Raw genomic sequence first — 26,471 nt, 5'->3', positions numbered from 1 at the left:
CCCGCGCCCGCCCCCGCTCGCTCTGGGCGCGCGCCCCGGCACATTCCGTCCTCCCCACCCGGCCCCTCCCGCCTCCCGCGGCCCCGTGGGGACGGAAACATTCAGTCCCCGCCCGCGCCCGCCCGAGAGCTGGGTCAAGGAGCCCGGCAGGACGGGAGCGTAGCGCCCCCGACGCCCGGGAACTGGCTCCCCCGGTTCCCATCTGGTGACCTCACCTGGTCCCACCCTTTCAGGTGAACTGCCAGGCCCGGTGACGTCACTTCCTGCCAGGTAAGCGCCGCGGGGCTCGGAGAAGCAGAGTTGACTGCACCCAGCTTCCAAAAAGTCACCCTCTCCCTCCCCATTCCTGTCTCTAGATCGCGAAGAAGCCAGGATCCCAGCTTACACTCAGATCGTTTATTTAAAAATGCCCCAAAACACAAAAATAGACTTTTAAGGTAACAATATATATTACTAAATATATTATAGTCTACTTATAATAATTATACCGTCGTTTCCAATATTACAAAAAAAGAGAAAGAAAAATACAAGGGAAGCAGACGACCCAATATATATAAATACTATAAAATCATATTAGAATAAATAAAGTCGTCATAAATAAAGGGTCCATTGATTTATGGGTGGGGTTTGGCAACGGCTTTGGCTACTTGCTTTTGGAGGGTAATTTGAGCACCAGGATTCCCCCTCAGGAGAGGTTCCGGTTACCAGGAGCCACTGGAACCTCAGGTCTATAAAAACTGGAGGGGCAGTGAAGGCCTGTTATTCACAGCACATAAGATTCTATGAGACAGATTTGGGCAGGGAAGAGGTGGGGGAGAGGGCTCATTGCCTCCCTTAAATATGCTACATTTTTTTTTTTTTTTTTTCAAAACCTCAGAAGACACTCCATCCCCCACCACCATGAATACTGAGCTTGCACACTTGGGGACCTGCCCCAGTGTGAGGTCAGGGGAGTGGGTTAATGCATTCTGGAAAAGGGGGTTACTTGATTACTTGATTACTGTCCCTCAAGTCCCCATAGCCCTGGGGTCCATGCAGAGACCACAGTGCAACAGACGTGGCTCCGCGCTGAGATCCAGCTGATCTGACCCGGCAGTCACTTGTCACTCAGACACAGAGATGCGGTTGAAGATGGGGAGTCGCCGGGGGGCTGCCGCGGGCTGGGGTGGTGCAAAAACCCCCGCCTCGAAGACAGGAGAGTCAGAGCCCCCCAGGCTGCTGCCGCTGCTGGCATATTCATCAGGGTCGGATCCCAGGGACTGTACAGAGGGGGTCCGAACCAGGCCACCCAAGGGCCCCCAGACGCTGACAGGAGTGGCCCTTCGGCAGGAGGGGCAACAGAGTGAGCTGGGGTCTCTTCGAGCTACGGGGGTACCAGGGGCAGCAGAGAAGGCAGAGGGTGACAGTGGAAGGTCCCCATGTGGTGGCGGGGAGCTGGAGGGCGAGAAGGAGCTGGAGGACAGGGAAGGGCCGACCAGGCCTGGTGGTGGTGGTGAGGGCCGGCGGCCGGAGGGCAGGCCGGAGAAGCTGATGCTCTGGCGAAGCACAGGAGGGTGGCCCGGGGCCGCCAGGTCTTCGCTGGGGTTGTGGATGAAGTGGCAGCGAGAGCCGTAGGGGCAGCGGCCCTGGAGGTAGAACTTGTGGCAGAGTTCTGTCTTGTACTTGGGGTGGCGATTGGCCTGGCGCAGCTCGCCCAGGCCATGGGCAAACTGGCACTTGGCCCCGTAGCGGCAGCGTCCACTCTCTGAGAAGGTCCGACATAGCTCAGTCTTGTAGCGCGAGGGGGTGGTGGAGGTCGCAGTGGGCGAAGTGGGTGAGGGTGACAGCTCGGGGCCCAGGCGGGGAGCCAGCGGTGCGAAGCCAGGGGGTGGGGGCACCCAACCACAGCTGCGGCCTTCCACCAGGCTGGTGGAGCGGCCAGGCAGGCGGGAGGTGACCCCAGACGGGCTGGAGTCGGAGGGGCTCAGGCTCCAGAGTCCCGAGGAGCCCCAGGCTGGGCTGGACTCAGTCCCTCCATGGTCGGATGGCACCGGCACGTCAGGGCTCAGCGACAGGAGGCTCTGCGGAAATGGGTCGGTTAAGGTACCTGAAAATGCAGGGCGACGCCCCACCCCAGCTGCAGGGAACTACAGCTTGCCAGGCCGGTTTGTGGGCTCCTGGCCTGAGCCCCACCCGCCTGCAAAAACCCCTGGGTTCCGGCTGCCAGAAGCCCAGATTTGGAGGTTCTGAGTTTACCCACGACCGAGGCCTTATCCCGAGGGACCCAGGAATCCCGGCTTTCCCGGCTGGACCAAGAGGGGGCCCCGAAGTCAGGGCACACCACTTTTTCCCAATTTTGGGTGTCTTGCCCTCCCCAGATATGACCCACGCGTCGGGATCTCCAGTTTCACAACTGGAGGAACCGGGCAAAGTTGACCCAGCAGTCCGAGTGGCTTCGGTTTTAGAGTTCTCAGAGAACTACGGTCAGGGACTGGAGAGACAGAAGTCGGATCCCCCCCACCCTGAGACTTCAGCCCCAGAGACGCCTCCGCGCAAAACCACGCCTTCAGCAACGACTAGGGGTGAGCCAGGTATGGGGGCCACTTCCGCCTCCAGGCAGTCTAGGTCTGAGAAAAGTTCTCCGACTTTCCACTCGCACGGGCCGCCCCACCCATGTTTGGGCCAAGAGCCGGGAGTCGTGGGCTCCATTTTCACCTCCAAATCACAAAGCTGCTCTGAGCGGGAGGCAGGGGCCCCAGGCTGGAGGGCGCGGCGCTAGGGAGCCCTAGTTAGAGAAGAGAGGCAAGCGTCCCGGGATGGAGTTTGCGGCACTAGAGAGCTGGGGAGTCAAGCGTGCAGGTACCGGGGGTGCCGTGCGGCGGGGACTCACCTCATAGATGGCAGTGAGATCCATGGTGTAGCGGTTGGCCATTAGAGGGGAGTCGGCCGAGAGTCAGAGCGCTGAAGTCAGGCTGAGGTTGGCAGGGAGAGCCGGCTACTTAAACAGCAAGCACGGGGCGGGGCCTGGGCCAGGGGCGGGGCAGGAGGGGCGCTTCCCGGACGCGCGCCCCCGGCGCAGCCCGGCTGGCCCTGGACTGGTTCCCTTCCGCCCAGCCCTGGGCCAGGACGCGCCTGAGCTTGGCCGGTGGACAGCCGCGACCGGGCGAGGAGTGCGTGGGGAAAGGGTGGGGTCGCGGTGGGGTGCGGATCGGGGGGCGCCTGCCCAGTTTTCAAAGCTGGAGACTGAGGCGTGTAGAAGGAAACTGGGGCGGAGGTGGGGGCAGGGCTTCAGGGGCAATTGACAAGGGCAGAGGCCCGATGGGGGTGAGCGTGCGACACAGACGGACGGGGGCGGGGAGAGACACGCAGAGGGGTACAGACAGACAGGGAGAGAGGCAGAGAGAAAAACAGAGAGAGACACACACATCGAGAGACACATACAGGGAGAGATAGGGTGAGGAGGGGAGGGACGGTGAGGAGACAGAGACAGTCCCAGAGACAGATTCAGAGGGAGAAGAGGGTTGGGAGGATCACAAAAAGAAACAGAAAGGGGCTGAGCGCAAGTGGCTTACGCCTGTGATCCCAGCACTTTTTGTGTTTTTCTTTCTTTCCTTTATTATTATTTTTTTGAGAGACGGGGTTTCCCTATGTTGCCCAGGGTGATCTTCGCCTCCGGGACTCCAGGGATCCTCCCACCTCGGCCTCCCAAAGAGCTGGAATTACAGGTGCGAACCACCAAGCCCGGCCAATCCCAGCACTTTGAGAGGGTGAGGCAGGTGGAGTACCTGAGATCAGGAGTTCAAGATCAGCCTGGGCAACAGTGAGACCCCATCCCTACAAAAAATACTATTTAAAAAAATTAAAAAGAAAAACTGGACAAAAAGGAGAAAGACTGTGAGAAACAAGTACTTACAGAAAGAAATCTGCTGAGCAAAGTGCCAAGAAAGAGCCAGCAGGCCTTGGAGGGGAATCCTCTGAGAACTGCCTGCCTTGTGTTGTCTCACTCCTAAACAGCCCAGACAGATGAGACCTGGACTGCTCTCCCTCTCCCCACTTGCTGGGGTTGGGTGGGTGAGTGAGTGGGTTGGGGTCCAGGATACCTGGCAAGGCTGAAAAGGGGCCTCCTTTCCCAAGTCACAGGGCGGCTCTAGCCCCTCATCCTCAGGCAGATGATCTCTTCTAGGCTGAGTTAAGGAGAACTCACCTAGGCTGAGTTTTAAGTGCTTTACACACATTAATCCTAACGCCAGGTGGTATGCCTATTTAAGGCAGGAGGAAACCAAAGTGAAGTTACTCTCCTGCCTGGCTCACACCTGTAGACCTAGCACTTTGGGCACCCAAGGCGGGCGGATCACTAGAGCTCAGGAGTTGGAGACCAGTCTGGGCAACATGGTGAATCCCCGTTTCTACCAAAAATACAAAAATTAGCTGGATGTGGTGTCGCACACCTGTGGTCCCACTACTGGGGGGCGGGGAGGGAGCAGGCTGTGATGGGAGAGTCGCTTGAACCCAGGAGGCAGAGGTTGCATGACCTAAGATCCCGCCACTGCTCTCCAGCCTGGGCCACAGAGTGAGACTCCCTCTCAAGGGGGTAAAAAACGTTACTCTTCTAGTTCGAGCTAGCAAATGGCAGAGGCCTCATACCAGGGCCTGAAATTATGTTGAGGTTTGCCCTCTAAGAAAACTCAAGATTGGCAAGGTGGAGGTCTTTCACTATAATGGATGGTTGCATTGATTGAAAGCTGTTTTAAGCTTTCAAAAAGAAAAAAAAATGGGTCATCCCCAGTTGATGGCTGGATGGGCCTCTTAGAGTGGGGTGTGCCTTCAGACTACATTTTCCTTTTTTTTTTTTTTTTTAAATTTTGAGACGGAGTGTCGCTCTGTTGCCCAGGCTGGAGTGCAGTGGGGAGATCTCTGCTCACTGCAAGCTCCGCCTCCCGGGTTCACGCCATTCTCCTGCCTCAGCCTCCCGCGTAGCTGGGACTACAGGCACCCGCCACCATGCCTGGCTCATTTTTTGTATTTTTAGTAGAGACGGGATTTCACCGTGTTAGCCAGGAGGGTCTCGATTTCCTGACCTCGTGATCCACCCGCCTTTGAGAGACGTGATTACAAAGTGCTGGGATTACAGGTGTCAGCCACCGCGCCTGGCCCAGACTACATTTTCAAGGATCATTCCCCACACTGGCACATCTTTTGTTATCAAAGGGTTGCCCTAAGTGAAAACCCTCTTAAGATCTGGAAAGACAATTTATTTTTTAACGGGTGTTGGAGAGCTGGCTGCCCTGAGTGAAAATGCGGGGGTAGAAATCATTGCCACAGTGCGCAGTTATAATGGTGGAAAGTTCATTCTTGCAGGCTGCGGGCTTGTATTAAGGTGGGGAGATTCTGCCAGGCTCCACGTCGACCTGCTTCGTCTGAGAGCGGCGGGGGGGAATCCCTGGTGCGGCGCTTGCTGAGGGGCCTTCCCGGGCCGGTCTCGTGAGCTGGGCGGGCCGCGGGCGGCTCTGGCACGGTTGTGGCCTCCTGCTCGCCTGTGACTCATTCGCAAGGGGCGGGGGAGTGGGGGCTTCCTGGAAGCCGTGACGAGGAGGTTCAGCCCGGACACTCGGGTTCCTCTCCTGTAACCAGGGCTCCCGTCTCCTGTAAACAGAGCCCCGAGGATAACGGGGAAAAAGAGGGGAGGAGGGGGACCTGGGACCCGCCTCTCGGCCGAGCTCCAAATCCTTACACAGCCTATAGGACTGAGGCGGGGAAAGGGGAGTGGGGGGCACCCTTGGGTCTGCGGAGGCCGGCTCAGCTCGGGCTGCGATCGATCCTGGAGGAGGGATTCCAGTTTCTACTCCCTGGATACTGGGAGCATTTCCCATCCCTGAGTCAGCCTGTCCCCCTCCTCTCTCCCATCTGCTGAGTCATCGCCCCGAGTCAGGACTTTTGGGATAGGGCCATTCTCAAAGGAGGGGGATGCTTTGCTCGCAGAAGGACTGGTCCTCCACCTCCCCAAACCCACAGACCTGGGGACCCAGGAGCCAAGGCCTCAGTCCCTCCTCCCTCGCAGTAACCCAGGGGCCTGAGTCCCCAGCCCCTCCTCCCTCAGACTCAGGAGTCCAGGCCCCCAGCCCCTCCTCCCTCGGATCCAGGGGTCCAGGCCCCTAACCCCTCCTCCCTCAGACCCAGGGATCCAGGCCACCAGTCCCTCCTCCCTCAGATCCTCAGGCCCCCTGAGACCCCAGCCCCTTCTCCCTCAGACCCAGGGGTCCAGGTCCCCAGCTCCTCCTCCCTCAGATCCAGCGGTCCAGGCCCCTAACCCCTCCTCCCTCAGACTCGGGAGACCCCCAGCCCGTCCTCCCTCAGATCCAAGAGACCAGGCCCTCAGCCCTCCCCCCAGGTCTCGGGCGTCCCAGGCCAGGAGGAAGTTCACGGCAGGACTCCTCCCTGCTCCCCACGTAGCCAGCGGGAAAATCCGCGGCCCCAGCGGCGGCCGGGAATCCCCTCTGGAATGACGGTGGGGAAGGGGATGGCCGGGGTCCCCCGCGGGGCGCTGGGGCCTGTCCTGGGCGGGCGAGAAGAGAAGGAAAGGGGCGGAAACCAGAGAGGCTAAAAATACAGCCAACACTTCCTGCCTAGGGGGAGGGGAGCGGAGAGCAGAGTTTCCAGAAAAACAAGCGGGGACGGGAAACGCGGGGGTGTGAGAGCCGGCCGAGTGCGCGGGCGAGCTGGGGACCGTATACCCGCGGCACGTGTGCCCGCGCCGTGTGTACGCCTGGCGTGATTGCCTGGGCCTGATTGGGCGTGGCCAAGGGCGGGGCTGGCCGAGTGTACCCCGGCCTGCGACTGCGTGGGCGGCGGGCCGGGCTAGCCGGCGTGTGTACCCCGTTGTGTGAACAGTGTGTGTGCTTGCGGGTGCAAAGGTGCGCCTTGGCATCTGGGGGTGAGAGATCCGGTGTGCCTGGGTATGCAGTGGGGGAAGGTGAGGGGCACAAGTGTGCCCAGTTTCCTGTGAGAAGGCTGTGTGCATACAATCCCGCATGACTTGGCTGTGTGAATCAATGTGTGAAACCGCCTGTGTGATCGACTGTACCGTGTGTGTTTTGGCCATTTCTGGGTGTGGGGTGGATGCTCTGTTGTAACTACTGCAATTTGTCTTTGAGGCGGCATTCTTAAGAACATGAGGTTTTCATCCCCACCTGCATATCTGTGTGTTGCTCTGAGCCACTGTGGGATCTGCAGTGACTTAAGTGTGTGTAACTCAGCGCAGGTGCCTGGGTGAGGGAATGACTCTGCCCTCCCCTGTGTCTGAGGCTCTGTGCACACACAACTTTGTGTGTGTGTGTTGCTTTGAGACAGGGTCTCGCTCTGTTGCCCAGGCTGGAGTGCAGCGGTACAATCTCGGCTCACTGAAGCCTCGACCTCCTGGGCTGAATCGATCCTCCCACTTCAGCCTCCCAGGTAGCTGGGACTACAGGCACGTGCCACCACACCTGGCACACACATTTGAAGCTGTGTCAGCATCCATGACTTTGCAGCTGTGGCCATGCGCAAGGCCTTTGTGGCTCAGTGTGTCTAGTCCCCAGATGTGTGAATAGTGTTCACGTATGTCCACGTCCTTTGTCGTGGGCGTCTGAGACTGCATGTGCAGATCACAGTAGGCCAGCGTCTGAATGCAGTTCCTGTGGCCCAAGTCACAAGGCAGTGAAACTGATGAACTTTGGTTTCTGACGTCTACAGCCCGCGTGATGGGGCGAGTAGCTGGCGAGCTCCCCCCCTCCATGTCACCGTTCTTGTGTCGGCCTCCGTGGGCAGAGCAGACGTGCAGACACGAGCACCTGAGAAGCTGGGGCAGGGCCGATGAGGCTGCCTCTGATAGTGCTGGGCTAAGGACAGGGCTGAGTCAGCCTGTGATGGGCAAAGTCTGCGATGGGGTGAGAGATAGCTTATCGGGTTAAGTGGTGGTTAGAGGGTTGTTTGTGTATTCATGTGGCTGGGTCGCTCCCTGAAGGTATCTGTCTGTGGGACTGTCAATGGGATGGGGTCCCTGGGGGGCACCATGACTATAGGATAGTGGGTTAGCTCTGCAGGGGGGCAAGCATGCTGTGTGCCCGAGTCCCCACTGTCTGTTTTGTGGTGGCTGTGCACCTCACATCCACCCCCTCCCTGGAGCGTGCAGTGTGCACCAGACTGTGTAATCTCCCTCTGGGTTTAGTTATCTAGCAAAGCTAAGTCCTCACCAAGGCCCTCTGTGACCTGTCTGGATTTCCTCTCCTATTCCTGCTCCCTCATTGTGCCCAAGCCTCCTTTTCATGTGTTCCATAAACCCCAGCACATTCCTGTCCCAGGTCCCTGGCACTTGCAGTTCTCTCTGTCTGGAGCACTCTTGCCTGGATGTGTGGATGTCCCCAAGCTTATTCCCTTTCCTTTGGGGCTGCTCTAATACCGCCTTCTCAGTGAGGCCTTCCTTGACCTCTGTCAAGAATTTAAAAAAATCATAATAATAAACAAAAGTCCTGGCGTGGTGGCTGGTGGCTGGTGCCGGTGCCTGTAATCCCAGAATTTTGGGAGACCGAGGCGGGCAGATCACTTCAGGTCAGAAGCTCAAGACCAGCCTGGCCAACATGGTGAAAACCCGTCTCTACTAAAAATATAAAAATTAGCCGCGCGTGGTGATGCACTCCTGTAATCCCAGCTAGTCGGAAGGCTAAGGCAGGACAGTCACTTGAACCCAGGAGGCGGAGGTTGCAGTGAGCCAAGATGGCATCATTGCACTCCAGCCTGGGCGACAGAGTGAGACTCATCTCAAAAATATATAAACAAGAAAACCCTTGTCATCTATTTAATAATAAATACATGGAACATATATAAGCTGTAATGAATGCTCACGAAACCACAGTCCAACTTTTCTCAAACTTTTAATGTTTTTCAATAAAGTAACACAATTCTCCATATGCAGATATTACATCGCATGTTAGATTTGCTCCTAAGTATGTTTTTAATTATACATTTCCACTTTTTTTGGATCAACTTAATTACACTGAAAAAAAGGAGTATTTTGCTTGTGTAAACACCTCCGCTTCTTTTTTAAAAAAACAGGGTCTCCGTCAACCAAGCTGGAGTGCAGTGGTGCAATCACAGCTCACTGCAGCCTCGACCTTTCAAGCTGAAGGCATCTTCCCACCTCTCAGCCTGAGTACCTGGGAATCTGGGCACGCACCACACCTGGCTAATTTTTGAATTTTTTTTTTTGCAGATACAGGCTTTTGCTATGTTGCCCAGACTGGTCTTGAAATCCTGGGCTCAAGCCATCCAACTGCCTGCATCTCCCAAAGTGATGGGATTACAGGCCTGGGCCACTGTGCCTGGGCCCAACATCTCCACTTCCGATCTCACTTTTCTGCTTTAATTTTTCACCATCTGATATGTTTTATTTTTATCACATTTACTGTCTCTCAATAGAGTATCAGCTCCACAAATACAGGGCTTGGGCACAAGATACCCAGTACGTTTGCTGAGTGAATGCAACTTCCTGGTGCCCACCTCCGCCCTGTGCCTGGTAAATGTGCATCTATCACCCCACCACGCACTGAGCGCCTCTGTGGCCTCCCTGGGTGTGGTTTTAAGCATTGGTAGCCCCTGTATCATGGGTGCTGGGCTATCAGGCCCCCACCTGTGTGTGATGTTGTGTTGACACCACCTGGGAGGGCCAGCAGTCCCTGTCTTGTGTGTGTGCTCATGGACTGACATCTCCACCACTGCTGGTGGGCTCTGCTGAGGAAAGGGTTAGTGGTTTTCAGTTGTATGCAAGATAACTGTATCATGTTGGGTGGGACTATGACTATGCTATCGTACTTATTTGGAGGTTAAGTGTGGTTAAGGAGATGTGTGAAGGTGCCCAGATGACAATGACTAGATGGTCAGTTTTTTATTTTATTTTTATTTTTTTAATTTAATTTTTTTTTTTTGAGACGGAGTCTCGCTCTGTCGCCCAGGCTGGAGTGCAGTGGCCGGATCTCAGCTCACTGCAAGCTCCGCCTCCCGGGTTTATGCCATTCTCCTGCCTCAGCCTCCCGAGTAGCTGGGACTACAAGCGCCCGCCACCTCGCCCGGCTAGATTTTTATATTTTTTTAGTAGAGACGGGGTTTCACCGGGTTAGCCAGGATGGTCTTGATCTCCTGACCTTGTGATCCGCCCGTCTTGGCCTCCCAAAGTGCTGGGATTACAGGCTTGAGCCACCGCGCCCGGCCAGTTTTTTATTTTTTTGAGACACAGTCTTGCCCTGTCGCCCAGGCTGGAGTGCAATGGTGCAATCTTGGCTCACTGCAACCTCTGCCTCCCAGGTTCAAGCGATTCTCCTGCCTCAGCTTCCCAAGTAGCTGGCATTACAGGCATGTGCCACCACGCCTGGCTAATTTTTTGTATTTTTAGTAAACATGGGTTTCACCACGTTGGCCAGGCTGGTCTTGAACTCCTGACCTTGTGATCCGCCCACCTCGGGCTCCCAAAGTGTTGGGATTACAGGTGTGAGCCACTGCGCCCAGTCCGATGGTCAGTTTTGTGTGTCAACTTGGACGGGCTACAGTCCCGGTTATTCTATCAAACACTCATCTAGCTGTTGCCATGGAAGTGTTTTGTAGGTGTGATGAAAGTTCATAATCAGTTGAATTTAGATAAGGAAGATTATCCCACAAAATTGGGGGATTGGGTAGAAAACTGATTCAATTAGATAAACGGGCAAAACTGAGGCTTCCCTGAAGGAGAAATTCCTCTTAGGGACAGTGCTTCAGCCTTCCTTCCTGCCCTACATACTCGGGCACTTCAAGAAGAACAAGGGGAGGAATTTCCTGGGACACACATGGCTGGCCATTTCCCAGTTTTCCAGTGTGGGGACTTGGGCTCAGCATGAATCACAGAGGTATCCATGATCCTGGGGTTTCCTTGCAGACATGGGGTCCAGGACAGGAGGCCACTGAGTGGGAATGTGGGAACCATGGCACAGAAGATACTGGGTGGGGCAGTTCTCCAACCAGGCTGAGTCACTTGAGGCTTTCACACTCCAACATCTGAGCCTGGGCTGGTAGCTCCGCCCTGCACTTGCTCAGGCCTGAAGGCCAAGGCTGAACTTCCTGAAGCTCCCAGGGAAGGAGGGAGTCTGAGGGGGCACTCCCTCCTTGAAGCCCCCTCCCCAGTGCCTGCTTCCCGGAGCTGGGGCTCAGGCGCCTGGGTTCTTCCCCAGGACTGATGACTCACTGCGGCTGGGGCCTTTTCACTTCTCCTTTGGGGCTAAAAATACTGGGACCCAGGCATCCAGCTGGGCCAGCCTTGCCACAGATTGCACAACGCCCCTCACTCAAGTTCCGCTGACGCAGGCTTGGGTGGGGGCCTGAGTTGCTCCCTGCTCAGACCTGTGGAGCTCAGAGCCTGGGCCCCTCCACTGCTCCTCTCCTAGGCCAAGACCCTGGGGTCTGGGCTGACATGTGAGCTGCTGGGGGACTCTGGGCTTGGCTGTGGTCCCTGGAAATGAAGTCCCTTCCCTTAGCCCCAGATAACCCGGGGTGCTGGCTCCCTGCGTAGACACAGATTCCTAGTTAGGAGCTGGGGATAGAAGACAGCTAAAGGGGACTAGTCAGAGAGAGACATAGGACTATGGGGAGAAACACATTAACAGGAACACAGAAACAAGGACAAAAAGAGACAGGATGAGAGAGAGACAACTATAATAGAGACAGAAGAGTGGCACACAGAGACCACCTCCCAGCTGGAGACAGGAAGGACTGAGGGAGAGGGGACAGCCAGGGTTCCACACCCAGGCCAGGGTGAGGGAGGGCCTGTGGAACAGAGAGGTCATCAACACACAACAGTCCAAAGTCTACCCTAGGCTAGGAGGGGGAGCAGGAAGAAGGGGCAGGGAGACAGGGACCCGGCCTGTGAGCTCCCTGTTGGCCTCTGCTGCCCCCTGCTGGCTCCCGCCGCGGTGCTCAGGCAGGAAAAGAGAGGAGGCTGCTGTGTTTAGGCCCAGGATGCTTTTCATTCCCTTTGCACACCACCCTCCAACCACTGCCTGCCCCACTCCCTGCCCCCCACTTCACAGGGTGCCCCCAGGGCCAGCAGGTGGTGCAGGTGTCTTGCCCGTGACCTTGTTGGCACAGTCCAGCAGGGCAGTGTGAATGTCCTTGGCACAGGAAATCTGGGCTTTGATGACCGCCAGGTACTGTGGGTAGGGGAGGCTGTCAGGCTGCACTGCGTCGGGCTTGGTGGCTGTGGGCACCAGTGTGGGAGAGTGCTTGGCACTGTCACAGCTCTGTGACAGGCACTCATGCGCCAGGCGCTGTGGACAGGCAGGCAAGGGGACAGCATCAGCTCCACCCCAGGTCATTCTACCCCACCCCAAGGGCCAGCTGGGGGTTGTCGGCTTGGCCTCTGGATTTCCCAGGTCTTGGAGTTAGAGGTTGGCCCTGCCAGTCACTTGCTGGGGAACCTGGGGGCATGGCGGCTACTCTTTTCTGAGCCTCAGTTTCCTCTTTGGAAAACGGGTTTAATAACCACCTCTTCCTACCTCATAAGGTGAGAACAGTGAGAGCAGGTGTGTGAAACACAGGCACAGATCCTGGCACACCGTTTAAAGTGCCAAGAAATGTTAGCTACTATTACTGTTACTGCCCCAGCTCCAGGTCTGGTGTTGGCAGTGGCATCTCGATGGCGCCCACCCCTGGTTTGCTGCCTGCTTCTCTGGCTACTCTAGGTACTACTTTTTTTTTTTTTTTTTTTTTTGAGATGGAGTTTCAGTCTTGTCGCCCAGGCTGGAGTGCAATGGCGCAATCTCAGCTCACTGCAACCTCTGTTCCCTGGGTTCAAGTGATTCTCCTGCCTTAGCCTCCCGAGTAGCTGGGATTACAGGCGCCCGCCACCAAGCCCAGCTAATTTTTTTGTATTTTTAGTAGAGACAGGGTTTCATCACACTGGCCACGCTGGTCTCAAACTCATTACCTCAGGTGATCCACCTGCCTCAGCCTCCCAAAGTACTGGGATTACAGGCGTGAGCCACTGTGCCCGGCCCTTTTTCTTTTTGGAGACAGAGTCTTGCTCTGTGACCCAGGCTGGAGCGCCGTGGCGCCATCTTGGCTCACTGCAACCTCCACCTCCCAGGCGGCGCATGCCTGTAGTCCCAGCTACTTGGAAGGTTGAGGTGGGAGGATCACTTCAGCCCAGAAGTAGAGGCTGCAGTGAGCTGAGACTGTGCCACTGCAGTCCAGCCTGGGCGACAGAGTGAGACTCTGACTCAAAAAAAAAAAAAAAGGACCGGGTGCAGGTAGCTCACACCTGTAATCCCAGCACTTTGCGAGGCCGAGATGGGCGGATCACAAGGTCAAGAAATCAAGACCATCCTGGCCAACATAGTGAAACCCTGTCTCTACTAAAAATACAAAAATTTGCTGGGCGTGGTGGTGCGTGCCTGTAATCCCAGTTACTCAGGAGGCTGAGGCAAGAGAATCGCTTGAACCTGGGAGGCCGAGGTTGCAGTGAGCGAAATTGCGTCACTGCACTCCAGCCTGGCGACAGAGTGAGACTCCGTCTCAAAAAAAGAAAAGACTGGGTGCAGTGGCTCATGCCTGTAATCCCAGCACTTAAGGAGACTGAGGCGGGCAGATCACTTTGGGGCCAGGAGTTCAAGACCAGCCTGGCCAAAATGGTGAAACCCCGTGTCTACTAAAAATATAAAAATGAGCCAGGCGTGGTAGTGTGCACCTATAGTCCCAGCTACTTGGGAGGCTGAGGCACCAGAATCACTTGAAACCAGGAGGAGGCTGCAGTGAGCTGAGATGGTGCCACTATACTCCAGCCTAGGTGACAGAATGAGACTGTCCCCACCTCGTCTCCCCGACAAAAAAAACCAGTCCAAAATAATGATGATACCACAGTACACATTTGCCATATGCCTAGTATCATGTTAAGTAGTTTACATGCATAATCTAAGTTTTCCTGGAAACTCCATTTTCCTAAGGAGGAACCCAGAGGTCAGAGGTAGAGATTGTTGGTGCATCTGACTCCAGAGGCTGTATTCTTAGTCACTGCCCTCCTCTCAACTCCTGCCCCTCTTCCCTTCTTTGTTTCAGACCTGGTCAGATGTGCTCTCTAGCAGTAGCCTTCCCTAAGCCACTCTCTTCCTATCCCCATCCAGTGCTTCCACTGCTGAGATTTCTGCATCCCAGCCCTGATCCCTCTGCCTGTGCCTCCCCAATCATAACCCTAACCACTCTGGCCTAAGCTTCTCCTATCACAGCACTGACCACTCTGAGCTGTCATTGTTGAGGGGTGTGCTTATTATTCCACTCAACTGAAAGCTCTGTGAGGGCAAGGATCAGAGCAACCCCGGGTCCTCAGTGTTGGTGGAAGCACAGGTCTGGCCCACAGGAGGTCCCCAGTTGAGTGCGAGTTGACTGACTGAGGGTTTCTGAAGACCCCGGAGACTGGGACAGGGCTGTCGTTACCCCGTGTCCAGAAGGCTTCTCACCAGGCAGAGCTCCAGCTGGTCACAGAGTGCGTAGAACTCCTCCAGGCACTTGTCAAAGCGCTGTATGGGTCCATCACTGCTCTTTCTACAGACCAGGAAAAAAGGATGTCTGAAGAATTGATTTCTAATCTCTGGGACACCAGTATCTACCCAACCAAGTGTCCAACAGGAAACCAGGTACAGGCCCGGGGATCTGAAGTAGTGGTTGAAAACTGGTGGGCTTTAAAAAAAAAAAGGAGGCTGGGCACGGTGGCTCATGCCTGTAATCCCAGCACTTTGGGAGGCTGAGGTGAGCAGATCACCTGAGGTCGTCAGGAGTTCGAGACCAGCCTGGACAACATGGTGAAACCCCATCTCTACTAAAAATACAAAAATTAGCCAGATGTGCTGGCACATGCCTGTAGTCCCAGCTACTTGGCAGGCTGAGGCAGGAGAATCGTTTGAACCCGGGAGGCAGAGGTTGCAGTGAGCCGAGACTGTGCCACTGCACTCCAGCCTGGGCGACAGAGCAAGACTCTATCTCCAAAAAAAAAAAAAAAAAAAGAAAAGAAAAGAAAAGAAAAGAAATAAAAGGAAAAGATTGGTTGTGATGGTTCATGACTGTCATCGCAGCACTCTGGGAGGCCAAGGTGGAAGGACTGTTTGAACCCAGGAGTTTGAGACCAGCCTGGGCAACATGGCAAGACCCTGTCTCGACAAAACAACAAAAATAAAATAAAATAAAATAGGAGGAGTGATTCGTGAGGCTGAGGGGATTGCTAGAGGCCAGGAGTTTGAGACCAGCCTGGGCAACACAGCAAGACTCTGTCTCTATAAAAAATCTTACAACTTAGCCAGGCATCTGTAGTCTGTAGCCATGTCTGTAGTCCTGGCTACTTGGGAGGCAGAGGCAAGAGGATCACCTGAGCTCAGGTGTTCAAGGCTGCAATGAGCCAAGATCGTGCCACTGTATTCCAGCCTGGGTGACAGAGGGAGACCCTGTCTCAAAAAATAAATAAATAAATAAATAAATAAATAAATAAATAATAAATAAATATAGGAAGTGAGGTGGGCAGGGAGGAGAAAGAAAGATGAATTTCAAAGACTGGGGAGGCAACAGAATATCCTGGGAAAGGGGGCTGCACTCACTGTCCATTGTCGATGTTAGTGTTCTGAATCAAGTTTTGTGCTGCAACCTTCATCAAGGTCTAGTCAAAACAAAAACAAAACACGTGGGAAATGGAAAAACAAAAGGGAACACTATCGCTTAAGATCACTCAATCTCAGGTCTTCTTTTCAACTGGCACCTTCCCTCCTGACTTTCCAAATACTTGTTTCTATTCCTATAGCTGTCACCACTCCATCCTCCCAGAGGCCCGCTCTCACCTGAGCTTCTCGCCAATAATCTAAGCGTCCTCCCTCACCTATCAATCAAGGGCAGAATCTCGGTATAAGCCAGTCCTCTCCTCAGGCTTTAACGACCAGAGCTCAGTTCTCCTTTAAACAACCCCTCACTCCTCCGGCCAGTCCCAGCCTCAACATCAGCGCTGATTCCATCATCTCTGCCAAGCTTCGCTTAGGTCTCGCATAAAACAACAGGTTGTTTTTTTTTTTTTTTGACGGAGTCTCGCTGTGTTGCCCAGGCTGGAGTGCAATGGCCCGATCTCGGCTCACTGCAACCTCCGCTTCCTGGGTTCCACCGATTCTCCTGCCTCAGCCTCCCGAGTAGCTGTAATTACAGGCGCGCGCCACCATGCCTGGCTAATTTTTGTATTTTTAGTAGAGACGGGGTTTCACTAGGCTGGTCTAAAACTCCTGACCTCAAGTGATCCGCCCGCCTCAGCCTCCCAAAGTGCTGGGATGACAAGCATGGGAACACAGGCGTGGGCCACCGCGCCAGGCCAAAACAGCAGGTTCTACTTCTCTTTCTACCTAGCACTCTCTCCAACTAACCTGGCCCTCGGCCTGCCCCTCTGAAGTTAGACTACCAAATGCAGTTTGCTTCTCGCTGCTTAAGGCCAATCACCTGTAGACTCTCCTTCAGCTGCGGGATGAGCATCTTATAACGCTGCACAGGATCGAAGTCCTGTTGCTGTTGCTGCAGCAGGCCGCTCTGGGCAGGGCCCACCAGTTGTGCTGGCGGTTGCGGCTGCTGCTGGGGACCCGGGCCGCCAGCTGAACTAGAACCCGATACACCAGCAGCTGAGGAAGCCGCTGAAGCTTGCTGCTGGGATGCAGCCATCTTCCTCGCGTAGACCGCCGGAAGTGCGTCACAACTGCGTCTCTCCGCGTTGCTATTCAGCATCCCTATTTCTAGTCCCCATTTGCTAGTTATCCCGCCTCCCAGGCAATTAAGCCAATGGAAGGGAAGGAGGTGCTCCTACGTTACGTTACTCTCAAATCCGAGGTCCAGACTGAGGTATCTGTTCACCAATCACAGAAGCACCTCTCTCCCTCGCTCCGCCCTTCACCCAGACGCTGCCAATCCGTGTGTGGTTCCGTTCCGGACTTCATTTCCCCGAAGGCGTCGCGCCCTGAGGAGCCCCCGTTGGGTCCTCAGCGTCTTGGCGGCAGTTGGTGGAACAGGAGCTTCGAGTCCGTCCCTGGTGCTGCCTGCGCGTTCACCTGAGTCTCGCTGGAGCACTTCTTGCCCGCCCACCTCATCTCAACCCACTTTCCGCGGGGAGCGGCGCCAGCCTGGGCCTGCCTTGGATCAGGCGTCCCCTGAAGTCGGCACGCCCCTCCGCGTCCCCCTTCGGCTCCGCTAGGACCCCGTCCGGGCTGCCGTCGCCTCGTCGCTATGGCGCCCACCATCCAGACCCAGGCCCAGCGGGAGGATGGCCACAGGTAGGCGCCACGGTTTTCTGTTTCAGCAAGGTGGGGGATCGGGAGAGGGTTTCTGCTGGACAACGTGACCAGCCCCCAGGTCTGCCCCTGACGTCACGGAGCGCTCACCTTTGACGAAGGGGGCGGGTTCCTTCTGAGATTCAGGTGTTCCCCTCCTCCCCGCCGTGCACCTCAGGGATTAAGGTTTTGGAGACTTTCCAGAAGAGATCCTTCCAGTCAAGCGTTTGAAGACCCCTCTTCCAAAGACGATTGAGTACATGGTTCTTTATTAAAGCACTTGAAGCCATCCCCTGCAAAAGGGATTGAGCACTTGGCCTTGTTCATTAAAGCTTTTGGGGGCTCTTCTTCCTAAATAAGTTGAACATTTGTCTCCCTCCGTTAAAGCATTTGGACACCCCCCACCACCAAAAGAAACCAGCATTTGTCACCCTCCTTCTACTTTTTGAAAGGTTGGGGACCTTTTTCATTCTCCTGTCAATCCCGTCCTCTCCACCTATCACTATGTCTTTCTTCTCCACTAGGCCCAATTCCCACCGGACTCTGCCTGAGAGGTGAGCCTCACTGTGCTTTCCCAGGAGTGGTGGGGCAGTGGGGCTGGGAGCAGAGGTGGGACAGCGGGGACCCACTTTTGAGCCACTAACGTTCCTAGGTCTGGAGTGGTCTGCCGAGTCAAGTACTGCAATAGCCTCCCTGATATCCCCTTCGACCCCAAGTTCATCACCTACCCCTTCGACCAGAACAGGTGAGACTAAGCAATGGGAAAACTATTCAGGTATGAGTTATTTGAAGGCAGGGGCTGCTTGTCTCGTCGGCTGCTGTTTGCTCAGGGCCTAGCACAGTACCTGCCTAGCACATAGTAGTAGCTGCTCAATTGTTAATGAATGGAGCAAGCAGTGTCCAAGTCCCTTCCCACTGGGGAGCCAGCTTTCAGACCCCGCCATGGGGGACACGTCATTCTGAGTTCCTCCCCAAAGAAGCTTCGCCTCTGAGAAGCAGGGCTGTGAGGGGTGAAGCTGGAATGCAGACACCACAAGAGGTGTTTCCTCACCCAGGTTCGTCCAGTACAAAGCCACTTCCTTGGAGAAACAGCACAAACATGACCTCCTGACTGAGCCAGACCTGGGGGTCACCATCGATCTCATCAATCCGGACACCTACCGCATCGACCCCAATGGTGTGTGGGGAGACAGGGAGGGTCTGCTCTAGGGCAGCAAAGGACCTGGGCCTCCTTCATGGTCCTCCTTCCCCCCTCCCCTTGCCCCGCTCTCCTCTAGTTCTTCTAGATCCAGCTGATGAGAAACTTTTGGAAGAGGAGATTCAGGCCCCCACCAGCTCCAAGAGGTGAGCAGGTAGCAAATGGGTACTGGGGACTGGCTCTGGTGGGCCCTACAAGCAGGAGGGTGGTGGGGTTCTGAGGCACCTGATTTCCTACCCCAGATCCCAGCAGCACGCGAAGGTGGTGCCATGGATGCGGAAGACAGAGTACATCTCCACTGAGTTCAACCGTTATGGCATCTCCAATGAGAAGCCTGAGGTCAAGTAAGTTGCAAACAGGAAGAGAGGGAAGGTGGAGATGCCAGTTGTGTCCAGTGGCCCCTAAAAGCCTTTTTCTTCATTCCTAGGATTGGGGTTTCTGTGAAGCAGCAGTTTACTGAGGAAGAAATATACAAAGACAGGGATAGCCAGATCACAGCCATTGAGAAGACTTTTGAGGATGCCCAGAAATCAGTAATTGAGGGACTGGGATGGGGAGAGGTAAGGGTATGGCTGCAGAGCTCTTCCTCACCCTGTTTTTTTCCACCAGATCTCCCAGCATTACAGCAAACCCCGAGTCACACCGGTGGAGGTCATGCCTGTCTTCCCAGACTTTAAGGTCAGGCCCAAGGTGGGAGGTAGAAAGGGACAGCCTATTTGTGCCTGTTCCCATCTAACCCCAATGCCTCCATCTCCCTAGATGTGGATCAATCCATGTGCTCAGGTGATCTTTGACTCAGATCCAGCCCCCAAGGACACAAGTGGCGCAGCTGCATTGGAGATGATGTCTCAGGCCATGATTAGGTAGTCGGTCCTGCTGCCCACCTTGGCCTGCTCCTTGCTGCCTTTTGTCCTCACACTTCATTGCCACTCCTTTTCCCCCAACCAGGGGCATGATGGATGAGGAAGGGAACCAGTTTGTGGCCTATTTCCTGCCTGTAGAAGAGACGCTGAAGAAACGAAAGCGGGACCAGGAGGAGGAGATGGACTATGCACCAGATGATGTGTGCGTGGGTTGGGGTTAAGTTTTGGGGAATGGGAAGTTTTGGAGATTGGGATTGGGATAGGGATAGGAAGGAAATGGAACTGAACCTGTGCTCTCATCCTCAGGTATGACTACAAAATTGCTCGGGAGTACAACTGGAACGTGAAGAACAAAGCTAGCAAGGGCTATGAGGAAAACTACTTCTTCATCTTCCGAGAGGGTGACGGGGTTTACTACAATGAGTTGGAAACCAGGTACTCAGCACGCTCCTATCTGATTAGCCTGGATCTGTGCTTCTTAAGACCCTGGGGCGTGCAAGAGCCACGCTGGAGGTCCTTTGTACCTAATAATTTGTCATACACATTGGTAAACAAGGACAGCAGATGTTTGATCATGCACATGAGCTGGACTTGGTTCTAACAGGAGAAGCCAGAAAAGAAAATCTTTTTTTTTTTTTTTTTTTGAGATGGAGTGTCGCTCTGTTGCCCAGGCCAGAGTGCAGTGGTGTGATCTCAGCTCACTGCAACCTCCACCTCCTGGGTTCAAGTGATACTCCTGCCTCAGCCTCCTCAGTAGCTGGGATCACAAGCGTGTGCCAGGATGGCCAGCTAATTTTTTTTTGCATTTTTAGTAGAGATGGAGTTTCACCATGTTGGCCAGGCTGATCTTGAACTCCTGACCTCAGGTGATCTGCCTGCCTCGGCCTTCCAAAGTGCTGGGATTACAGGTGTGAGCTACCGCGCCCAGCCAGAAAGAAAATCTTAATGCAGAAGACATTTAGAGCTTTTGTGCAGGGTAGAGGGCCAAGTTTCCCAGTATTAGTAACAGACTTCATGTGAAAGTAAACATTGCCAAAGTATGGAGTAATATATAAAATTAACATGATTTTTTTTATTTTTTTTGAGACAGTCTTACTCTGTCGCCTAGGCTACAGTGCAGTGGTGCTATCTTGGCTCACTGCAACCTCTGCCTCCCGTGTTCAAGAGATTCCCCTGCCTCAGTCTCCTGAGTACCTGAGTAGCTAGGATTACAGGTGCCTCCCACCACTCGGCATTTTTTTTTTTTTTTTTTTTTTGAGACGGAGTCTCGCTCTGTTACCCAGGCTGGAGTGCAGTGGCGTGATCTCCACTCACTGCAAGCTCTGCCTCCCGGGTTCACGCCATTCTCCTGCCTCAGCCTCCCAAGTAGCTGGGACTACAGGCGCCCGCCATCATGCCTGGCTTTTTTTTTTTTTTTTTCCCCAGACGGAGTTTCGCTTTTGTTGCCCAGAGTGCAATGGCGCGATCTCTGCTCATAGCAACCTCTGCCTCCCAGGTTCAAGCCATTCTCCTGCCTCAGCCACTGGAGTAGATGGGATTACAGGCATCGCCACCACACCCGGCTAATTCTGTATTTTTAGTATAGACGGGGTTTCTCCATGTTGGTCAGGCTGGTCTCAAACTCCAGACCTCAGGTGATCCACCTGCCTCAGCCTCCCAACGTGCTGGGATTACAGGCATGAGCCACTGCGCCCGGCTAATTTTTGTATTTTTAGTAGAGACGGGGTTTCATCATCTTGCCCAGGCTGGTCTTGAACTCCTGACCTTGTGATCCACCCACCTCGGCCTCCCAAAGTGTTGGAATTACAAGCGTGAGCCACCGCACCCGGCCAGCATGAATGTTTTAAATGAAATGCTTAATACTCACATTCAAAAATGTGACCCCAAAACTCTTCCCTGATGGCTGAAAGTTTACTGCTATGCCAGCACCTCTGGTGTAGAGTTGGGAAGTCTTAAGTTTCTGTTTAAAGCAGAGATTACAAGAACTGACCCTGTAGGCCAGGCAGGAAATGTAAAAGAGCAGGGGCGTGGTAGCATCTGAGTGACCTGGAGTTCTGGGCAACCATGGAGGGCACGATGTCACTTCCAGCCCACTGTTGCTATGCTGTGGATCCAGAAATTCCTATCTTCCAAAAGCCCCAAATTCAGATGATTCTCCTGGTTTCTCAAAGTGTTGTTAACTAATTCATGTATACAGTAATGCACTGCATGTTTCAGTCAACAATGGACTGCTTATGATGGTCCCTTAAAATAGAATACCGTGTCTTGACTGTACCTTTTCTATGTTTAGATATACAAATACTTACTATTGTGTTACAATTGCCTGCAGTATTCAGTACAGTCCCATGCTGTACAGCTTTGTAGCCTAGGAGCAATAAGCTACACCATTACAGCCTAGGTATGTAGTAGGCTATACTGTGTACATTTATGTAAGTGCACTGTATGATGTTCACATGATGTATTTCTCAGAATGTGTCCCTGTTAAATGGCCCATGCTCATATTTATGTAAATACACCATATAACGCACACAGTGTAGGGCAACCAAACTGGTGCCATGGGAGCCATCCTTCCTTTCCCCTGCCCTCAATACCTTGAGCTTAGTTGCCCTTATTCAATCTGTATTTACTCCGATTTACTCTTAAGTATTGATGGGGAACCAAGTCAGACCAGACCCCTCACTGGGAGGCGGGGGAGTGGGAAGTGTGTCTTTAACTGCATCTTCTACTTCTCTCCCTTAAATTTACCCCCTGCAGAGTCCGCCTTAGTAAGCGCCGGGCCAAGGCTGGGGTTCAGTCAGGCACCAACGCCCTGCTTGTGGTCAAACATCGGGACATGAATGAGAAGGAATTGGAAGCTCAGGTAATAAGCACCACTGGCCCAGAGCACCCATGGCAGGGAGGGTGGTGGTTGCAGGTGAGGAGGGGGACAAAAACCCAACAGAACACCCTCCTTCCCCTCATTCCAATCTTGCTGCTTCCAGGAGGCACGGAAGGCCCAGCTAGAAAACCACGAACCGGAGGAGGAAGAGGAAGAGGAGATGGAGACAGAAGAGAAAGAAGTTGGGGGCTCAGGTAAATCTGGACAGGCCAGACTCTGGGAGCCCTGGGAAGGTGGAAAAGTGGGTCTCACCTCTCTCCACTCCCTTCCAGATGAGGAGCAGGAGAAAGGCAGCAGCAGTGAGAAGGAGGGCAGTGAAGATGAGCGTTCGGGCAGCGAGAGTGAACGGGAGGAAGTTGACAGGGACGAGGCCAGTGACAAGAGTGGCAGTGGTGAGGACGAGAGCAGCGAGGATGAGGCCCGGGCTGCCCGTGACAAAGAGGAGATCTTTGGCAGTGATGCTGATTCAGAGGACGATGCTGACTCTGATGATGAGGACAGAGGACCGGCCCAAGGTGGCAGTGACAATGATTCGGACAGCGGCAGCAATGGGGGTGGCCAGCGGAGCCACAGCCGCAGTGGCAGTGCCAGTCCCTTCCCCAGTGGCAGCGAGCACTCGGCCCAGGAGGATGGCAGTGAAGCTGCAGCTTCTGATTCCAGTGAAGCTGATAGTGACAGTGACTGAGTCCCAGGGCATTCAGGGCTGGTTCAGACACTATTGTGAGCAGGATGGCACTTTTCTAGTGGTCTATTTGTGAGCCTTTCACTTGTTTATTCCCCACCCCCGAACCTTTGCTGTTAATAAAGTCAACTTCTCTTTACTTTCCCTCCCAGCCCCTATGATGTCATTCAGCCCAGCACACACCTCCCCCCACCCCGAGGTGCTCAAGGATCTTGGCTTGAGGCTTAGAAACACAGGCCAGAGGCAGGGCCAATGGCTTCCCACAAAATGTAGCACAACGAAGGTCAGAATTTTTTTTTTTTTTTTTTTTTTCCAAAATAAGCCCAGACCATTAAACAAGTGAAACTCCAACAAATAAGTCTTCTCCAACAGCGAGAAAAACTGTACAGTTACTCAAAGCTGATTCTGCCAATGGGGCTGGGGACAGAAGTGGGTGGGGAGGACGAAATCATGGAGGGCCTGGGGAGGGGGCTGGAGCGGGAGAGGGTCAGGGTCCTGCCCATCAGAGTGGGGCCGCCTGCGTCCTGCACACTCTGCTGTCAGGTGGGGTGGGCGGCAGCTCTTGCCTCCCTGTGTGTGTGAGACGGTGTCCCTCACCATCTCCCAGTGCCAGGCACAGTCAGCTCACCCTGATGGAGAGTGAACTAGACAGGACAGGCTGGGGAGAGGGGAGGGTCCCATGAGAGGGACACCCTGCTGATTCCAAACGAGGTGGCCCATCCATCCCACTTCCTGCAGCTAGTGGGAGGGGGACTGGAGAAGCCCTGGGAGATTGAGGGGATGAGCAAAGGCACAGAAACATGGAGGGCCGGGGTGGGGGACTTGCATAGGTTGATGAGTGTGCAAGAGGTACATAAATAAACCTGACACCCCACCCAGCCCGGCACTGGGAGAGGAAGTGGGGACCCAGAGCCAGGTTCCCAGGGCCACCCTTACCCCCTGGCTTCTTCCCCCTCCCTGGGCTCAGAGCAGAGGGAGGTCCACAGACCAGGAGGGTGGGGGCAAGAAGGTCTGGGGAATGGGGTGATAGTGCAGGGAGGGTGGTGGTTTTAAAATTTTTTTTTTTGGTTTTTTGTTTTTTTCCCAACATTTTGTATCTTTAATAACATACACAATGGTTACCAGCCATATTCATAACAAAAGTTATTCATAAAATGTATCTAAAAATAACATTTTTTTTCCTTTTCGGTGTGAAAAGCTTGAGAATGTCCCAGTGGGGAGGGTGGGCTGAGGGGGAGGAGGGCGTTGAAGAGGGAGACCCTGGCTTCCCCGCAGTCTGAACCCCGAAATCCCCTCCCTCCACCTGGGCCCCAACACAACCCCTCATTAGGAATAGGGACCAGAGAGTCTGTCAGACTCTGGGACTGGGACAAATCTCTGGGTTATGATATAGTGTTCCACTTAAGTGAGGTCATGACATAATGGGGGAAGGGGAAAGGCTGAAAGAAAAGGGAGGGGCTTAGGGAAAAACCCAAAAACCAAACAATCCCCTTTCCCTTATTCCTGACTCCCAAGTATCACCAACCAGACCTGGGAGCAGAGAAGGGTGTGTGTTCGTAGGGAAGGGGACGTTAAGGCAACAGACTTCCTGACCTCACTGGCCACCCTGGCTGCCCACCTCCAACCTCTTCATCTGGGGAGCCAGGGCTGGAGGAAAATGGGTTAGAGCTTGGGGGTCTGGAGGAGGGGGCTCTGCCCTCTCCCCTCATAAAGTTCAGGCTCCCCTGCCACGGTCTTGGCTCAGAGAGAGGCCTGGGGATTCTAAAAATGAGAGGAAATGATCAGAGAAAAACTGTTAAGAACTATATAAATATGTATCTTAAATAGGCCTAAGAAATTAATCATAGAGAACCTCTGGTGAACAGGGCCAAGGGAGGTGAGAGAGAGGAAGGTGGCTCCTGTCCTTGGAGAATGTGGGGAATGGTAAAGGGGAAGGAGGGAGAGGAGAGAGGGCTTCCTCTCCTTGCTCCCCTCCCTTCTCCCCAGCTCCTCTCAATAACATTCTGGAGGGCAGGTTCTCTGCCCTGCTCATGTCACCCCAAATATCAAATGTTTCTGAGCAGGCTCCACAAGGTAGTGGTCAGTTTGTCTCTGGGGAGTCTGCTCCCTTGGGGAGAGGCAGGTGGTCAGCGGTCTGGAGGAGGCAGGGGTGGGATGGGACCAGGTGGGGATGAAGAAGGAAAGGAGAGAGGCAGGCAGTCTGGCCAGTCCCTGCCCCCTTTATCCTGGCTGCCCCCAACTCCCCGGGCCTCAGCAGAGATCCCTCGACGGGCCTGGGAGTGAGCAAGGCATGTGCCAATGTTAAACAAAAGTTAAAAGGGTGAGAGAGTAGAAAAATATTAGAATATATAGCTGAGCCAGCCCACCCTCTCGCTGTCGCGGAGAAGCCTGTTGGGGGTTGGCCCCCGCCCGCCGCCCAGGGAGCCTATGGGTGCGCTGGGCTGTGGGTCCCGTCAGATGGTGGAGGTTTTGTCTGTCCCATCTGTGGTAAGAAAGGGAGGAAGGGCGGAAGATCAGGAGCTGGAGGGAGGCCCAAGAAAAGGCACTCAGGTAGCCTGTCATCCCGGTCAGGCCCTCCCTGGAGTCTGGCCTCCCCTGGGGACCCCTCAGGATGACTCTGAGTTGCTCAGTTCAGAGGAAGAGACGCTGGGTAGGTGGGAGCTGGGTCAGGGAAAGAGGAAATGCTCACCACCCAAGGCGTGTTCTGTCATGCTCAGACACAGAGACTCCAGAGTGGGATTGATCTCCAGGTCAGGCCCAGGAACCGGGCAGTCTGGTTGGGAGAGAGGAGAATGGGGGTGGTAAGGACCGACTGGACTCGGATGAAGAAAGCTGGGATGACAAAGGATGCTGGTATGGGAAGGGAGCAAGAGAGATGGAGGGGGAGAGGGAGGAAGGGGAGGAGGTAGACAGGGAGAGAGGCGAGCATGTCACACAACAGGCAGAGGAGACAATGGCAATGGCAGAGGCTTGGTGATACAGAAAAAGCCTGACTTGCAGACAGTGGAAGTGAAACTGAAGGAGCTCCTGGAGGCCACACACAGCCTGCTGTGACTACTTTGGACACAGACTGCATACTGTCTTGAGCACAGTCTGGGCATCTGCCCTGGACACTGGGCAGCCCCCAAGGCTCCCTGATTGAAGACCTGCTCTGTACTTGGTGCAAAAGCTAAATCAAAACCCTTCCTGTCCCCCCTTGGACCTGCTCCTGTGGGCAGGATTCGATCCAGGCAGGCTGGGCAGGTGGGGGCAAAGTAGGACAACAACCATGGGACTTGTCCTCAAACCACACTTCTCAAAAGGGCCTCCTATTCTGGCATCTGGGAAACCACCCACCTCCCTGGGCAGATCTGACCCCACCCCACACTGCTTAAACCCTTCCCTGACTCCTCACTACCATCAGGACGAAGTCCGAGCTGTTTACCTGGGTTTAGATGACCCAGCTCCCATCTCCACCCTCACCTCTCATCACTGTTCCCTCCGAACCCTGAGCTCATGTCGTATCAGATCACCCAATTGTCTCTCCTAAAAAAAAAAAAAAAAT

General features: G+C 54.4%; 4 protein-coding genes across 6 annotated transcripts in view; 1 reads left to right on the top strand and 3 right to left on the bottom strand.

Annotated features, from left to right (window-relative positions):
• Positions 1-381: 381 nt before the first annotated feature.
• Positions 382-2,975, bottom strand: ZFP36 (ZFP36 zinc finger CCCH-type). The gene is made up of 2 exons (XM_017887511.1): positions 2,870-2,975; positions 382-2,060 (listed from the first exon to the last, which is right to left on the bottom strand). The coding sequence occupies exons 1-2, from the start codon at positions 2,909-2,911 to the stop codon at positions 1,104-1,106; spliced, it is 999 nt and encodes a 332-aa protein (XP_017743000.1). The 5' UTR covers positions 2,912-2,975; the 3' UTR covers positions 382-1,103.
• A 7,252-nt stretch (positions 2,976-10,227) lies between these two features.
• MED29 (mediator complex subunit 29) lies at positions 10,228-16,856 on the bottom strand. 2 transcript variants are annotated; one of them, XM_017887459.1, is made up of 4 exons: positions 16,489-16,856; positions 15,612-15,670; positions 14,484-14,568; positions 10,228-12,299 (listed from the first exon to the last, which is right to left on the bottom strand). In XM_017887459.1, the coding sequence occupies exons 1-4, from the start codon at positions 16,765-16,767 to the stop codon at positions 12,057-12,059; spliced, it is 666 nt and encodes a 221-aa protein (XP_017742948.1). In that variant the 5' UTR covers positions 16,768-16,856; the 3' UTR covers positions 10,228-12,056. The 2 variants fall into 2 exon arrangements, with proteins under 2 accessions (XP_017742948.1, XP_017742949.1); XM_017887460.1 differs by having other exon boundaries at positions 11,675-12,229.
• An 80-nt stretch (positions 16,857-16,936) lies between these two features.
• On the top strand, positions 16,937-23,072 carry PAF1 (PAF1 component of Paf1/RNA polymerase II complex). The gene is made up of 14 exons (XM_017887458.1): positions 16,937-17,309; positions 17,831-17,860; positions 17,959-18,051; positions 18,362-18,483; positions 18,584-18,650; positions 18,747-18,848; positions 18,932-19,037; positions 19,114-19,182; positions 19,264-19,367; positions 19,453-19,569; positions 19,674-19,802; positions 22,122-22,227; positions 22,349-22,439; positions 22,518-23,072. The coding sequence occupies exons 1-14, from the start codon at positions 17,263-17,265 to the stop codon at positions 22,928-22,930; spliced, it is 1,596 nt and encodes a 531-aa protein (XP_017742947.1). The 5' UTR covers positions 16,937-17,262; the 3' UTR covers positions 22,931-23,072.
• The window catches only part of SAMD4B (sterile alpha motif domain containing 4B), a 48,255-nt gene continuing 39,143 nt past the window's right edge, over positions 17,360-26,471 (bottom strand). The window contains exons 12-13 of one of the 2 annotated variants that reach the window (XM_017887456.1): positions 25,617-25,700; positions 17,360-17,599 (exon numbers count right to left, since the gene is read on the bottom strand). In XM_017887456.1, the coding sequence (XP_017742945.1) occupies positions 17,526-17,599; positions 25,617-25,700 (158 nt within the window). In that variant the 3' untranslated portion in view covers positions 17,360-17,525. Of the gene's footprint in view, positions 17,600-23,217; positions 25,410-25,616; positions 25,701-26,471 lie in introns of those variants that run through there. The other variant, XM_017887457.1, reaches the window with a different exon arrangement.

This window comes from Rhinopithecus bieti, unplaced genomic scaffold (genome assembly GCF_001698545.2).
Source record: "Rhinopithecus bieti isolate Rb0 unplaced genomic scaffold, ASM169854v2 scaffold_15776, whole genome shotgun sequence".
Classification (NCBI taxonomy): Eukaryota; Metazoa; Chordata; class Mammalia; order Primates; family Cercopithecidae; genus Rhinopithecus; species Rhinopithecus bieti.
Note: the sequence above shows the minus strand (reverse complement) of the source record. Positions and strands in the feature narration are given on the sequence as shown.

What these genes read in the sequence shown, in the direction of transcription:
- MED29 (XM_017887459.1), bottom strand. Translation starts at nt 16,767, where the DNA reads ATGCTGAATAGCAACGCGGAGAGACGCAGTTGTGACGCACTTCCGGCG. An exon ending in AGCTGAAGGAGAGTCTACAG is followed by an intron (nt 15,671 to 16,488) that starts GTGATTGGCCTT and finishes TGTTTTGACTAG; the next exon opens with ACCTTGATGAAGGTTGCAGC. An exon ending in ACCAGCTGGAGCTCTGCCTG is followed by an intron (nt 12,300 to 14,483) that starts GTGAGAAGCCTT and finishes GCCTGTCCACAG; the next exon opens with CGCCTGGCGCATGAGTGCCT.
- PAF1 (XM_017887458.1), top strand. Translation starts at nt 17,263, where the DNA reads ATGGCGCCCACCATCCAGACCCAGGCCCAGCGGGAGGATGGCCACAG. An exon ending in CTGTCTTCCCAGACTTTAAG is followed by an intron (nt 19,183 to 19,263) that starts GTCAGGCCCAAG and finishes CCATCTCCCTAG; the next exon opens with ATGTGGATCAATCCATGTGC. An exon ending in AGAAGGAATTGGAAGCTCAG is followed by an intron (nt 22,228 to 22,348) that starts GTAATAAGCACC and finishes TGCTGCTTCCAG; the next exon opens with GAGGCACGGAAGGCCCAGCT.
- ZFP36 (XM_017887511.1), bottom strand. Translation starts at nt 2,911, where the DNA reads ATGGCCAACCGCTACACCATGGATCTCACTGCCATCTATGAG. An exon ending in ATCTCACTGCCATCTATGAG is followed by an intron (nt 2,061 to 2,869) that starts GTGAGTCCCCGC and finishes CCATTTCCGCAG; the next exon opens with AGCCTCCTGTCGCTGAGCCC.